This window comes from Neovison vison, chromosome 1 (genome assembly GCF_020171115.1).
Source record: "Neovison vison isolate M4711 chromosome 1, ASM_NN_V1, whole genome shotgun sequence".
In the NCBI taxonomy this organism is placed as follows: domain Eukaryota; kingdom Metazoa; phylum Chordata; class Mammalia; order Carnivora; family Mustelidae; genus Neogale; species Neogale vison.
Genome location: NC_058091.1, coordinates 303927470 through 303943694, shown reverse-complemented (window position 1 = coordinate 303943694; position 16225 = coordinate 303927470). Strand labels below are relative to the sequence as shown.

The 16225-nt window shown below is 39.9% G+C and overlaps 1 protein-coding gene across 2 annotated transcripts in view; it reads right to left on the bottom strand.

The window, feature by feature from the left end:
- Nucleotides 1-2451: 2451 nt before the first annotated feature.
- The window catches only part of RETREG1 (reticulophagy regulator 1), a 126908-nt gene continuing 113134 nt past the window's right edge, over nt 2452-16225 (bottom strand). For both annotated transcript variants that reach the window (XM_044233646.1, XM_044233654.1), the window contains 6 exons: nt 14281-14407; nt 11522-11606; nt 9329-9466; nt 8252-8316; nt 7878-8004; nt 2452-4674 (listed from right to left, as the gene is read on the bottom strand). In XM_044233646.1, coding sequence (XP_044089581.1) covers nt 4181-4674; nt 7878-8004; nt 8252-8316; nt 9329-9466; nt 11522-11606; nt 14281-14407 — 1036 coding nt within the window. In that variant the 3' untranslated portion in view covers nt 2452-4180. The remainder of the gene's footprint in view (nt 4675-7877; nt 8005-8251; nt 8317-9328; nt 9467-11521; nt 11607-14280; nt 14408-16225) is intronic.

Sequence of the window (16225 nt, the reverse complement as noted above, 5' to 3'; positions counted from 1 at the left end):
AACAAAAAAATATTAGATAATGTGACATACTGGAAAGAGAATAGATTTTGGGGACAAGCTGGCTTTCCCCCTTACTCGCTATGTGACTGTGGATAATTTATTTAACCCTGTCCTTCTGAAAAACGGTCTTACTACTACTTAATTGTAGGGTCAGGAGAACACACATGATTCTAACTGTAACTGTTTTTGATGTATTAGACTAATGGTTGGCAAACTTTTCCTATAAAGAGCAAGATATTAAATACTTTAGGCCTTAAAGGCCTATGGTCTCCACAACCTTTCAACTTTTTTGACATAAAAACAGCCATAGACAGTACATAAACGAGTGTGTCTGTGTTCTAACAAAACTTGCTTTATGGGTGAATTTTGAATTTCATACATTTTACACATGTCGTGAACTATTCTGATTTTTTTTTCAACTTGTTAAAAATTTTAAAAAATCGTTTAGCTGCTATTCCATACAAAAAGTGGCGGGCCAGATTTGGCCCCTACGCCATAGTTTGCCAACTGCAGTCTTAGACGTTTAATTACACACTACGAGGTGCAGGTCCTATAACAACGTCACAGGTGAAGGACACAGGTCCAGATTTTATGTGACTGACTTGCAGTCTTCCAGCCAGTGTCAGATCCATTAAAAATGGCTAGTGTGGAACCTCACACATGGCCCAGAGTCAACTAAAAAAATAGGCATTTTTGCAACACTTTTCATCTTTTTATTCTACATCATTATTGGGTTATGAAACCAATATAGTGCTAGTTCCACTGAAATAACTTTAGCGTTTTCTTATAAGCAGGTACTTTTTGAATGACTTTGTTTTAATGTTTGAAAAGATATCTTAGTTGAAACACAGATGGGGGGGAAGATCACTATCTTGGTTATTTATAGCCTTTTTTCTGCTGAAAGTGCTTCAGACACTTTTTTCCATTCACTCTAAAAACATCCCTGTGTGAGAGAATAATTAGCTTCCTAATTTTTATGTTTGGGGAAACTGAAGTGATAGGCTTGGGGATGTTATGTGACTTTAACATTGTATCTTAGGGGGCCTTAATAGTAAGCACTAGAACTCATATTTATGACATCCCATCCTAACTTAAATGCTGCAGTGGAAATGGAGGAATATACAAAAATATAGTTCTGAGACTTTCTAACTTCATCATGATACAAATGACCCGGGACAACGGTCGTTTAAGAAGGGTTTTCAGAATAATTTCCTATCTTGCAATTAACATAGCTGGAGCAGTGCAAAGAACTACATCAACCTAAATTATAAACAGAAAATGAAAATTCTTATTTTCTTCTTAAATATAAGAATTTGCTTACATTTGCTTCTTGCCTAAAATCAGCAGTATACTGGATTTTACTATTTTTTAGAGAAAAAAAGTTGCACTTTTTTCAAATATAAAAGATGTCTAAACATGCTGAGCATATTTGCCAATTGCAAAGCCTTATAAATACTTCTTTTCCTAATATTCTACTGCATGGGGGTGGTTTTTTAAAAATCACTTTTGAAGATTTTTAGGGTAAGAAAAAAGCAATGATGATTCAGATGAGAACATAAACACCATTTAAAGCCTGGATTGACCTTCCAAAGCAACCTTGAACTTCTTGAGCTCTGTTTTATTGTTCCAGGTCAAAATGCATGATCAGTATATGCTGTTCCCATTATCTTGTTTCGCTCAGGATTTTCCCATCCAAGTACTAACCAGCCCCGACCCTGCTTAGCTTCTGAGATCAGACGAGATCGGGCGCGTTCAGGGTGGTATCGCCATAGACTCGCTCAGCATTTTCTATAGGAAGAGAGCAAAATATTTTCTACACCTCCTTTACAATTAAAAAAAAAATCCATGTTTCACACTTTAATAAATGCATAAATTCTCATGGTAAGGGATGAAGAGTCCCTCCTCTGTACTGGATAAGTCACTGGGGTTTATTGTTACTATATCTTAAAACCAGAAATAGAATTAAATGCAGTACACACACACACACACACACACACACACACACACACACACACACCATCCTCATCATCCCTGTTTGTCTGACTTGAGTACTGTTATTGCATAATGTAATTTGTAATGACGTAGTTCTTGAATAAATATTGAAGTACATGTCTGGTTATAATGCTACTATCCATAGAGAGCTGTTATGTCTTCTCCACAGTGCAGTAACACATTTTCTACCCTAACAACCTTGCCATCCCCAAACCACTTTTAATTTGTAGTTTATATTACGTGATACTAGTTTTATTGTTCATACCGCCAGCCCTTTTATCTTTTTGTAAGCTTTTCCAGTGAATTTTAACACATTCTTTAGTTACTTGGATTAACTTCTTATTTTCCCCTCAATGAAAAAATTGAAATGACCTGTAAACTTTTTGACTTTATGGCCAAGAACATTTTTTAAAAGCAGAAACATAAACACATTAAAAAAAAGAATCCTGGTGACAACTATTTTATAAATATGTGACTGTATTTTTCTTTATGTCCAGAAACTTGTATTGAATAGGATTCGGGTATATTCCTCCCTAACCCACACAGTTCATAGATCTAACACCAGGTTTTTGTACCAAAATGGGCAAGATAATGAAGGCACAGGCTCACTTTGTATCAATAAAGGACATCAAACACAGTCATGAGGCACTAATGACATAGAAGCATAGTCAATCACAAAAAGCAAGTGTTCAAAGTCCTCAATAACTTTTCTCCCTTTAACATTTGGCAAAATTCAGTCTAGATATTTTAATACCTCAGAAAGAAAAAATAAATAAGAGATGCTACATTAAAACAGATTACCTATAGTCTTTAGAAATACAAGGAAAGGAATAAAATGAAGGGAAGGGACCACAGATTTCCTATATTCTTGGATTATCCTTCCTTTCTGAGGGTCTCCGATGTCTGCACGCATCTGTAGAAATGCCAGCTGTACCTGAAGATTGAAGGGATTGTTGGTAGTTGGCTGACATGGTCCCTCAACACTATTAAGTTTCTATCACAAAAACACAATTAGCTTGATTTCTGCTAAATCCTTTGTTAAAAGCCTAAGTCAAATTTGGTTATTGAAAGTGATCTAAAAAGTTTAAAATAAAGGAAAAATACATTCTAAATTCCCAGTAGAAACAGATTACATATTTCGACTTCAGTAGCAAATAAATACCTTAAAGCCAAGCAAATTTCTCTCCTGTAGGAGACTCTATACAGACTACGAAAACAGTTACTGTTTCTCTACTGCTGATGACAACACCACTCCTAGAACATACCAGGAACTAGTTTCACAACTTGAAGAGACTTTTTTATGACATAATATGAAAGACGAGGGTTTAACTTAGGTCTGAGCAAGCAGAAGAGATCCACACTTTGCAACATCTCTATTACAAATATATGACAACTGAACAACAAAACACAGCCCAGTCTCTGTTTACATCAAAACCACTGTCTATTTGATACAGAATTACTTGCTTTCTGTGGGTTGATACCACCCATTGCCAAGACCAGAGCTGGCAGTCGATGGAGCATGCCATTTACTACAGGTAAGCCTAAGTCTATAACTGCAGAAATAACATGGAAATGTATCAGCTTATCCAAAGTAGTTAAATATATTTTTAAAATTTTTCCTAGGAAATTCATTTTGATAATATTTCCCAAGTCCTTCAACTAAAGATATTTTGATAATTTGTGTTTTTTTTCTTACATCAGAATCACCAACATTTTTTAACTGTTTCCAAGTATCAGTAACAAAGGAGCTGATACTGCTTATATTCACAACTAATTGTTAATATTTCAGTGAGTTACAATAAACTGTTTTTGCATGCTTGAAAAATTAATTGTAAAGAAAAAATAAGAATACTTATAGGAGGATCGCAATAATTTGGTGTTTTTGCATTAAAAACCTCTAATATTCATCTCTGACAACACAGTATGTATATTTATGCATATAAAGTTCATTTCCATGCTTATTACATAAAAATAGCTATAGGAAATATCAGTATCAGCTGATAGATATCCAATTAATTCACTGCAGAAGGGAAAATAAGAAAAAAATCTGAAGTAATCAGTAAAGCGCACAGTTCAAAAATTTTTTTTCCTTTTCTTCTTCTTCTTCTTTTTTTTTTTTTTTTTTTTTGCTTGTTTGAAATTTTTTGGTAGTTTTATCTGTGCTGTGTTGAACAAGTTGATTCCCAGACTAATGGCCTCCAAGTAGATTTGAAAGGAAGCCAGAAGACTTCTTACTTTGCTGTGATTCTGCTTCTTGGTCTTGTGAAAGTCCCAATTCACTCTCAATTTGATCAAGCTCTGACTGGTCAAGTAGTTCAAAGTCATCACCTTCTTCAGTGTCTGTGTCGTCGCCCGGGCTGGGGGCAGCCTGAGAAAGCGCTTGCTGCGCGCCCTCTAACTGCTCTTTGATGGCTGCTGTCACCGCCGCCGTAATGGCGTCCCCAGCCAGGTTGCGCATCAAGTGAAAGGTTTGGTCACTGCTCAAAGGAAGGGTGAGACCAGCTGCTGACTGCCTCTCTCTGCTCGCTCTGAGACCGCTGTCCACCTGCTCCTTTTTTCTCCTTTGCTCAGTGGGCAAGCCAAGGCTGAACTCATCTTCATCATTTGTTCCCGTGCCGTTTTCTACAGATGGAAAGTCGGAAAGGTCTCGAGAGAACACTTCTTCGCTTGGTCGGTCAAGATCTGTGGAATGTGTAACACAAGTGCATGCTTGAGCACCACGATGAATTTGAAACAAGAGAATTAGCTAAACGATAACCTGATTTTATTTTATTTTTATTTTTTAAAAGATTTTTGTTTCTTTATTTGACACAGCACAAGCAGAGGGAGCACCAGAGGGAGAGGGAGAAGCAGGCTCCCCGCTGAGCAGGGATCCCAGTGTGGGGATCACTTTACCAACTGAGTCACCCACATGCCCCAACGATAATCTGATTTTAATCCAAACCCTCCAAGCAAACTTGACATTCAACTAGCCTCCTGGTTCAGCTTAAATCAACTTAACCACATACCAGATTCCTTTCAAATCTGGGACACTACCACTCTACAAATACACAAATACCGCATGTACCCGCTGCTTTAGTTTTAAGTACCAAAGTACCAAAGTCATTTCAGTAATGACTTAATATTCAACCTAGCATTAGCTTGAGGCTTGACTAAACTTCTTTTTTTAAGTTTTTATTTAAATCCTAGCGAATTAACATACAGTGTATTAATTTCAGGTATATAACATAGTGAAAACAGTTTCATACAACACCAGTGCTCATCACAAGTGTTCTCCTTTTTTTTTTTTTTTAAAAGATTTTATTTCTTTCTTTGACAGAGAGATAGATCACAAGTAGGCAGAGAGGCAGGCAGAGAGAGAGGAGGAAGCAGGCTCCCCACGGAGCAGAGAGCCCAACGTGGGGCTCGATCCCAGGACCCTGAGATCATGACCCGAGCCGAAGGCAGAGGCTTTAACCTACTGAGCCACCCAGTCTCCCTGCAAGGTCTCTCCTTAATCCCTATCACCTATTCTGACCCCAACCAGCTCCCCTCCGGTAACCATGGGTCTGTCCGCTATTTTATTAAAGAGTCTGTTTCTTGGTTTGCCTCTCTCTTTCCCCTTTGCTTGTCTTGTTTCTTAAATTACACATAGGAATGAAATCATATGGTATTTCTCTTTCTCTGACTTCTTTTGCTTAGCCTAATACTCTCTAGTTCCCGCCACATCATTGCAAACGACAAGATTTCATTCCTTTTATGGCTGACTAATATTCCATTGTATAAGTGTACTGAAGTTTAAATGTTCAATATAAACAAAAGTTTCCTCCTCCCCAGGGAGGGTATTAACTTTGAGCCAATGTGGGTATGCATGATTACAGAGTTAAAAAAAATATTTCAGTTGGAGGTTTTCATGGATTGTGGTAAAACAAAGGCTGAGTATTATCCTGCCTCAGCATTATTTATCCATGGAGATCTGTATGTCAGCATCAGTAACGTATGTTTGCTTAAAGCAGTGCACTAAAAGAAAGTATTGCTCCTTCTCCCCCATATTCAGCTCAAGAGCTTATGGAAACATTTGGCTTTCCCTAAATATCTCTGAAAATGGCCATGTCCTGTTTACCAAATTTGTGTCCAGAATACATACTGGAACACTTTTATTTATTTATTTATTTATTTATTGTTTAAGATTTTATTTATTTATTTGACAGAGATCACAAGTAGGCAGAGAGGCAGGCGGTGCAGGGGGAAGCAGGCTCCCCACTGAGCAGAGAGCCCGATGTGGGGCTCGATCCCAGGACCCTGGGATCATGACCTGAGCTGAAGGCAGAGGCTTAACCACTGAGCCACCGAGGCGCCCCAGTACAGGAACACTTTAGATTTGGGACATTTGAAAACAATGTCAGGTTAGTAGGCAGACAGTGATTTTATTGCTTCTCACTTTCCATAGAAAATTTTTCAGTGTAACAGTTAACTCTTTACAACAGTGACTTGAAGTCTTTAATTTAATTAAAGCCTTCTATGTGAGTTGGATTATTGTCTCCTCTTTTCTTGTGTAATGCTTAGGAACAAAGGGTTTGCTATCCTTATCCTGATGTTGGGCTTATACAGCTTGAGTGTTTTTTTGAAGTTAGGCTCTAAGCCCAGTGTGGGGCTTGAACTCACAACTCCATGATCAAGAGTCACATGCTCCACCAACGGAGCCACCACGCTGCCCCGTGAATGTTCTTATACGCTTTAAGGGTGAGGAAATTGAGGTCCACAGAAATCATGTCACATGTTCAAGGTCACACAGTTATCTAATGACAAAAGCAAGACTACACTTGAGTGTCCCAATATCCAAGCCTGTCTTTTTTCTTTCCTTTCTTTTCTTTTTTTAAAGATTTATTTAAAATAAAATTTATTTGACAGAGAGATAGAAAGAGAGATCACAAGTAGGCAGAGAGGCAGGCAGAGTAAGAGGGGGAAGCAGGCTCCCTGCTGAGCAGAGAGCCTGATGCGGGGCTCGATCCCAGGACCCTGAGATCATGACCTCAGCTAAAGGCAGAGGCTTAACCCACTGAGCCACCCGGGTGCCCCCAAGCCTGTCTTTTTTCAAACATTGCATAGCCTCTCTCCTTCCTCTAGGAAAAGAAAGTGTGTTCTTGCTTATAAAAACACATAAAAACAATTCATAATCTTCCATTATAATCTCGTATTTTCAGTATATGGCTAAAATGACTTGAAATAATCCAATGATTATTGCTGAAGGCAGAGGCTTAACCCACTGAGCCACCCAGGTACCCCAGGAGTCAGCTTTAGACTTGAGGAGCTGGTCCTCCGCACTTCAGTCGTTTTTCATAGGGACTAGCCATGGGCGTGTGGAATGAGCATCTCTCTACTGCTCCTTCCATTGTTGCCAGAAGCGATGGATATTTGCCAGCAGACATTTCAGAAACTGTTTTCACTGTCAATTATTTGTTATTAAAACAAAGGCAGATTAGTACCTTGACTGGCTTAGATCTTTTTCTCATACTTTTAAAAAAGTAATAGCTTTTGAGATAGGATTCCTATACCATAAAATTTGCCCTTTCAAAGTGTACGATTCAGTGGTTTTTAGGATACTCACAAAGCTTTACAGCCACCACCAATACGTAGTTTCAGCATTACAGAAAACGTATACTAATGACCACTCACCACCATTCCCCTCCCCCAGCCCCTACCAGCCACTCATCGACTTTTGGTCCAAATGGGTTTGCCTCTTCTGGGCGTTTCATATAAATGACCTGATACAATGTGTGGACTTGTGTGTTTGCCTTCTTTCACTCAGCATAATGTTGTCAAGGTTCATCCGAGCCCTGGCGCGTATCTTTTCCATGTACCCAGAATACATATATCAAAAGAAGAGTATGGACGTGTGAGCATACCGTCGGAAGTGTCTGTCTGCGGAGTGTATCCTTCTGACAGGTTGAAGGTCCCATTGTCAGTCCAGGAGACCTCGGATACATCCGTGTCAGACACAGACAACTCTTTGGCCGCAACCGTGAGGCTGATCTGTGTAAACGAAGAGAGCAGTGACACACTGGAAACTTCTGACAGAAATCTTTTCCAACACTCCATTCGAACCCCCAAAATATCAGGATAATAAAAACCAGATGAGTAATTCTGCTTTTGAAATTGTTCAGTCATCGTAAGGGAAATAAGAGGAGCCCATTAGGCGAATCATTCAGCCGCAGGGCATGTAAGTAAATTTACAGTCAAACCACATGGGAACAAATGGAAAAAACAAACAAAAAAATACCTTAGGACAAAGAGCTGAAAGGTCTAATTCACTGTCATCTTTGTGACTTTTTTCTTTATCTGCTTCTGTTGAGAAAAAATTTAGAGGCCTTCAGTGCCCTAGCCAGCTTAGACATAGTGTATTTTATCCATTCCACAGTGCTATCCTGACCCCACAATCCTCAGTCTCCAGTGCTTCCATTAAATTCAACATGTGCACACAACAAGCTTCACATATCTGCAAGTGTTTGATTTTCAAGGGAAATGGTCCAGATCAGTGATTCCCGTAGGGATGACCCAGCAGCAGCAGCAGTGCCCGTGATGGGAACTTTTTAGAAATGCAGATTGTCAGGCCTTACCCTACATCGGCTGAGTCAGAAACTCTGGAGTGGGGCCCAGGACTCTGTGCATTAATAATCCCTCGAGGAGACTCTGATGCTCACTATAGTTTGAGAACCCGTAAGTTCATAGGCCAAGTTAAATAGTGAAAAGTGATCACTTTGGTTTTTCCTGTTTTCTTTTCCTCCCCTTGGTTCTCTTAATCCCCTCTTTTTTTTTTTTTTAAAGATTTTATTTATTTATTTGACAGAGAGAAATCACAAGTAGATGGAGAGGCAGGCAGAGAGAGAGAGAGGGAAGCAGGCTCCCTGCTGAGCAGAGAGCCCGATGCGGGACTCGATCCCAGGACCCTGAGATCATGACCTGAGCCGAAGGCAGCGGCTTAACCCACTGAGCCACCCAGGCGCCCCTCTTAATCCCCTCTTATGCGGCTCCCACACTCTCAGCCATAGCATGGTTTTTTAATTTGCAATTGTCCACCCCAAAATAAAATACCTGAAACAAAGGAAATCATAAATAGCATATATAGAGTTATTAAATCCTTTTCCCCTTTGGATTAAAAAGTCAATTTCTTATATGTTTGAGAAAAGCACAGATACCTAATAGGCAAAGGCTACATTCCTTTGGGGGCATTAGCTTCTGTAATAATATATAATAAAAGGCTAAAAGCACTTTGAGACATATTCAAAGTGATTTTGCAATAAACAGCCAGCTGACGTCTCATTCCACACATGGAATCTAAAATTCAAACTTCACTTACCAGATCTCTTACGTTTCTTCTGATTAATATATTCTCCAATTCCAAAATCTAGCTTCAGCAGACCTGACTTGATTTTGCTGTATATTTTTTGTCCAATGTCATTACACTTAAGCAGGGGACACAAAAATGCACACAGCACTGAAACATAAGGAGGAAGAGCGTGTCGCTAAGATGATGGTCCTTTCGAAAGGCTACCTCTGAGTATCGCACAAAAATAGTTCAGTCAGTAAGACAAATATAAGTGTTTTTCTTAGAGAATGCCTCTGTGAAATACGCTCATAATTTCTATTCTTCCTCCTGTAATGAAAACATCTTCTCCTACAAACACACACGCACGTACACGCATGCACATATGTGCGGACGCCAAGCTTATAGTCACTGTTTTTAGAGACTTGCTATTAAATCAACTTTCTCCCTTTCGTTCTTTCACCCTTAACACTGAAAAAGATTAAGTGCTTTCTTGACAACAGTCTTGGGTTAAAAGCTGCCTTTCTACTAATTTGTTGAATAAGCCGTTTCGCTATAGGAAAATTATTATGTATTATCCTCTCATCAGTGATACTGGGATGACAATATTATCTCTTGGGGTTTTGTGAAGAATAAATGGGGTGAGTGCAAACCTGGCCTATATCATCAGAGCATCCCCTGGCTCTCTTCTCCATTGCTTCCTAAACAAGGCAGATCAAGGGCTGATACTCTCCGTGAGTTCCGTCTGGGAGAATGGGTTTGTGCTTGGATCGTCGGCTGTGAGTGTTACGCATTTGGAATACAGAAAAGAAGCGAAGACTGACCTCGTGAGTATATTGTATTCCCTAGTATTTACTTCTTTGATGTGGTTAGATGTGCCCATTTACCTTTTTTTTCCCTTAATTTATTTTTTATTTATTTTCATCATAACAGTATTCATTATTTTTGCACCATGCCCATTTACCTTTTAAATAGGAGTTGCAAGCTCAAATACGGCTAGAAGCCAAGGAAGTATATGTACATTGTAAAAGGCTGGTCTAAGAGAAATGGGGAAATACAAGCAAGGGTCAGTTCAGTGGAGAGTGCCCGTCCCATCTCAAGGTGGCAGCACCAGACCATATTTTTCAGGAGAAGCTGGCAATGTATACTTTTTTTTTTAAACACAGATTTTGGGGTGATAGTTAACATACAATAAATTGCACATATTTAAAGTATACAATTTAAGTTCTGACATACGCATACAACTAAGAGACTATTACCACGATGAAGACAGTGAACATATATCCATCAACCCCTAGATCTTCCCCATCTTCCTATTAATCCTATTCTCTCTTGTCTTTCCCTGCCCCACCCACCTCATCCCTAGGCAACCATTTGTGTGCTTTGCTATTAGCTAAAGATGAATTTGAATGATGTATATATGGAATCATACAGTATATGTTCTTTTTTTTTAACCTGGCTTTTCCTACTCAATCTACTTATTTGGAGTTTTATCCAGACTGTTGCATACATCAATTTTTTCGTGCTGAGTAGTCACTGCATGGATATACCACAGTTTGTTGACCGGTACGTCTATGGATGGACAGATGGACTGGGTTCTGTTTTTGGCTGCTATAAATAAATTGCTGTGAAGATTTGTATACAAGTCTTTGTGTAGATATATACTTTCATTTCCCTTGGGTAAATATCTAGCTGTGAAATAGCTGGGTCATATATAGTTTTTAAGAAACTGCCAAACAGTTATCCAAAGTGTTTTTACCATTCTACCTACCCACCAACAGTATGTGAGAATTTCCAGTTGCTCTGTATCCTTGCTAATACTTGCTAGGGCATTTTTAATTTTAGCCATTCTGGTGGGGATGTAATGATATCACATTGTGGTTTTAATTATTTTTTGAGCCACAGAACATCGACAAGGGCAAAAGGATTAGTGTGTTTGTGGGGGGCAGGAAATATAGCTTACTTATAGTTTTAATGACATAATTTAAGATCAAATCGTATCACTTCTAACCAACCCTGCCTTTTGGCAGCCATTCCTCCAGCTTCAAAATATGAACATGTCTCTAGGAAAAGAAGAAACTTTGTACAGCAGGAAATTAAAGGATAATCAGTGTGCTTTATAGTTAAGGACTCATCTCTCCTCTTCCAAACTATGGGAGGGCTTGTTGATCATTAAATGATACCATATGCATCACATAAATTCGCCAAATGTTCTACCGTACTCACGCAGTAGATAGCTGAGTATAACTCCAGGAATATAACTTCCCAAGATTGTAAAAAATGTGCACACACTGCAGACCAGGAGGCAAAACTAGAAATAATAGAAACAACATGTGACAGTTATACATAACTCCAAGACATTTTCGGGCACGGGATACAGAGACAATTATCTGTCTGTATGTGGTCTATCACGTTATGGCAAATGTTTTTCAAACACTGTTCTTTTGTACTTGGGTTTGCCTAATGACTGCTATGTTCAGACAGCCTTAGTCCACTCTAACAGTTAATAATAATCATTTTGAGTTTCCAGAAGCTAATTTCTAGCACAGAGAACATCGCCCATAAATCATGCCTGTGGCTATATTCCTGCCAGATGCAAGAGAACTGTAGACTAGTATGGCCCCAGAAACTTCTTTTACTCAGGATCAGTCACTGAAAAGAATGTAGCCTGGTTCATAAACCTGCAAGTTCAAACTACTTCTATAAACCCATCAAAATTCATAAACACAGCAAAGCAGAAATTAGAGGCATTTATATAAACAGAACGGCAATTTGCACAGCTGATAAGCTCCTAGGATGAATCCATTGGCCATTATCATCCTCCTTTCGAACCACAGCGACCCCTCAAATTGACCCCACTTCTAGGTCACTTAGGAACCAATTGGGAATGAAATGAAATTTCTACAGTGAAATGTGTTTATTTTCCTTCTGTCAGTTATGCCCCCCAAAATCTTGTTTGTTTTAAGAAGTTTAAACATCATGACAAAAAACTCCCATAAAACCTTCACTTGTTTTCCACACCCTAGCCTTTAAGATAAACTATCTTTCTTCTTTGGATTTATCTTTAAATTATGGTATTGGCAAGCAAAGAAAATTCATTAAGGGGATTTCAAAAAGACATATGAGGATAAGAACCCATAACTCTGATCAGTAACTGATTAACACTGTCAGGTTAACCTTGATTTTCCATTCTTTGGCACAGGGTTAATAAGTTAACTAGTCGAAAGGAAAACAGAGGAACTTACAGAACAAAATTAAGAGCTGTTTCTGAAACAGCAGAGGCTCTTGAAGAATATGCAGTTTGAACAGCAAAATGGAAGAGGAAAGATTAAGTGCAGGAAAGCATTACCATGTCCAGAACTCAGTTTCACAAAGCTTTCGTTTATCCACTAAACAAACTAACACTAAACAAAGAAGTTCCAAGTTCAGAATCTTCTAAAAATGTACTTAATCATTTCACTAAAATAGGCATCCAAAACGCAACTCTCCTTCCCCACCATATGGATAGCCATGCTAAGAACTACCCTTTGGGGATTAAAAAAAATCCACATATATAAAAGGTCGCCACTTTAATATGCTCAAAATGTGTCCGAGCACAGTTCTGTTATTCAGTGCTACAGGAGGTAAGAGATCGCCTGTACGTGGTACAACCAGAACGGTTGTCAGTGTCGCCATTCCTAGGCTCTTCCAAGTACAGGTGGAGGTTCAAGGAACTTGAGCGCAACACTGGAAGGGGAAGGGTCTGGTGGCGGCTCTGCCTTTACCCCCATGTTCTCGCAATCACAGCCGAGGCCGCCTCTACCCATCCAAGTACTCCACAGGGTGCACCGTGCAATCCCTTCCAAACCACTTGCGACCCTTCTCCTCAGGGGCTTTCATCTTAACTGGAAAAATGCTCATTCCATTTTTATAAAGACAATGAGTGTCTTTGCCAAAGGTTTTCTTTACTAGATAGATCATGTAAGAATCTCTACCTTTTAGACTGACTCTCTTATCTCTGAAAACACCCTCGAAGGGCTGGATGTTCATCTCCCTCTGACTTCAGAACCAGCCTAAATAATAGAAACTGAAATTCTTTTTTTTTTTTTTATTGAGTTGTAATTGACATACAATGTTCTGAGTTTTCAGTGTCCAACACAGTGATTCAACACTTCCATACATCATGGATAATGACAAGTCTAGTACTATCTGTCACCTACATATTTAACATGGCATTACGGACCATATTCCCTACGCTGCACTTTATATCCCTAGGACTTATTTGTTTAAACTGAAGTAGAGTTGACGTGTAACACAGTATTAATTTCTGGTGCACAACCTGGTGGTGACTTTCATAACTGGAAGTTTGTCCCTCTGAATACCTTTCACCTGTTCGGCCATTGCCCTGCCCCTCTTCTCTCTGGCCACCACCACTTTGTTCTCTGCATTTATGTGCCTGTTTTTAAACTGAGATTCTTCATAAGGTATTTTTTTCTCCTTGTTCTGGCTGATATCAAGACCAGTCACCATTTTTGTTAATGAGTTAGATAAGTATGTATCAAATAGAAAACCAATCTGATCTTGAAATGCAAGTTTGAGGATTTTCTGGTGCTGACCAGACACTCACATTTCTTTCTTTCTTTTTTTTAAAAGTTTTTATTTATTTATTTATTTCCTAGGCAGAGATCACAAGCAGGCAGAGAGGCAGTGTGGGGGAAGCAGGCTCCCTGCTGAGCAGACAGCCTGATGTGGGGCTCAATACCAGGACCCTGAGATCATGATCTAAGCCGGAGGTAGAGGCTTAACTCACTGAGCCACCCAGGCGCCCCAACACTCACATTTCTGAACCTCGCTAATATCAGCTTTTATGGCATGTGCTCCTTGTATGTTATATCCAGGGTTGGAGAACCCTTAGAGGCTGATAAAACAGATTTTAATTCATCCATTTCCAATTTGCTGCACATTATAAAACACATACAGTAATCCTCCCATGCTGGAAAACTTGCCTTGCCAGGGCTCTGCTGCTTAAAAAGAGACATTTCTTGAAGAAATATGCTGAAATTCATCCATGATTCTGCAATACAGTGGCTGAACCTGGGTCTTTCATCTGGTTTGGAATTGATAACTTCCCAGCTAAAGAGAGAAAAAGAAAACAAAAAATTTTAGCTATACTTTTGATGATTCATTCAACGTTCATTTCTACAGCAAGTGTTTACTGAGCACCTGCTCTTGGCCACACTCTCTGGAAAAGCCCTGTGGATTCAGAGGTGACCCAGGAAACAAACTGAGCGTTGCTGGGGAGTGGGAGGGGAGGGATGGGGTGACTGGGTGAGGGACACTGGGGACGGTATGTGCTATGGTGAGTGCTGTGAAGTGTGTAAGCCCGATGAGTCACGGACCTGTACCCCTGAAGCAAATAATACATTATATGTTAATAAAAAGAGAAAAAAAGGGGGGAGGGAGAATTCAGAGGTGAATAAGCCAGACAATTTCCTAATGAAGTTCACATGCCAAGAGAAGAGAAACAAGCTAAACAGCTCGCCGCAAATTACAACGAAGGAAGAGTTGAGCATGAGGTATAGGGAGGGGGTTTTGAGACATCTCTGAAGAAGTTACTTTTATGCCAAAATCTGGATGAGCAGAGTCTATCCCAAGGGGTGGGAAGAGTCCCAAGTAGAGCAGTGTACAGCATATGCAGAGGGCCTGGAGCCGGAGGAGCTGCCAGCGCTACTCTCCAGAGCCCCCCACGTGGCTCCCGCAGAGATCATGTTAGGCAGATGAGCGATGCTACATCAGAAGGTGGGACAGGACCTAATCACAGCGGGCCAGGAGGGACTTGTTAGATATGTTTGAAACCTTAAGGATAGAGAGACCACAGTGCTTTTTGAGAAACCTTGGCACTGACCTTCTAATCCTCCTCCTCATCATCAACGACAACGCCTTCTCAATATATTTTATAGTCCGTCAACTCAATAGGAAACTGTTAAATTCAATGGGGTCTCAAAATACCTTGTATTTTTCTACTGTACCTTCTCCTAACCATCGTCATAGAACATATTGAGTGCGATGCCTGCGTCATGCGTGTGCGCTGTGTGCGTCACGCGTGTGCGCTGTGTCCCTGCCCTCGTTTTCCCACAGGAACCTCCATAAGCTAAAACCAGGAAGCCTCTCTCCCGGAAGAAGACATGCAAACACAGGGCATTCCCCTAAAATCACAGTGATCCTGAATTCAAATCCCACTCTTGCAATACCAATTCATCACAAAAATGTACCAGTTCAAACAAGATCTGCCAAGGGCCCTTAAATCCATTCATTTAATAGATAATTGTTAGTACCTACCATGTGGAAGGCACTGCCATAGAACCAAGGACGCGGCAATAAATGAATGTTTCCGGTAGAAGACAAAGATCATTAGTGAACTATCATCCAAGCTACAGTTGCAAGGGAATCAGAGTAAGATGATCTCTGGATTCAAATCCAGTCGTCCTAAGACAAATCAAAGCTTCTTTGGCCCTTAGATGCTCAACTCCCCAGAGATGGTGTGTATGTGGATTCTATTTTTTTTAAGGATTTAAATATAACTTAAAATTATATCAAAAAAGGAAATTTAATTATCTAATCTACAATTTTTTTTTTATTTGACAGATAGATCACAAGTAGGCAGAGAGGCAGGCAGAGAGAGGAAGGGAAGCCGGCTCCCCGCTGAGCAGAGAACCCGATGCGGGGCTTGATCCCAGGACCCTGGGACCATGACCCGAGCCGAAAGCAGAGGCTCTAACCCACTGAGCCACCCAGGTGCCCACTAATCTACAAATTTTCATTGATCTGAGAGACCGTGTGGGGGATGGTGGTGAAGGGCAAAGGGAAAGGGAGAGAGAGAGAATCCGGAGCAGAGTCCACACTGAGCATGGAGCCCATCATGGGACTTGACATGGGGCTTGATCCCATGAC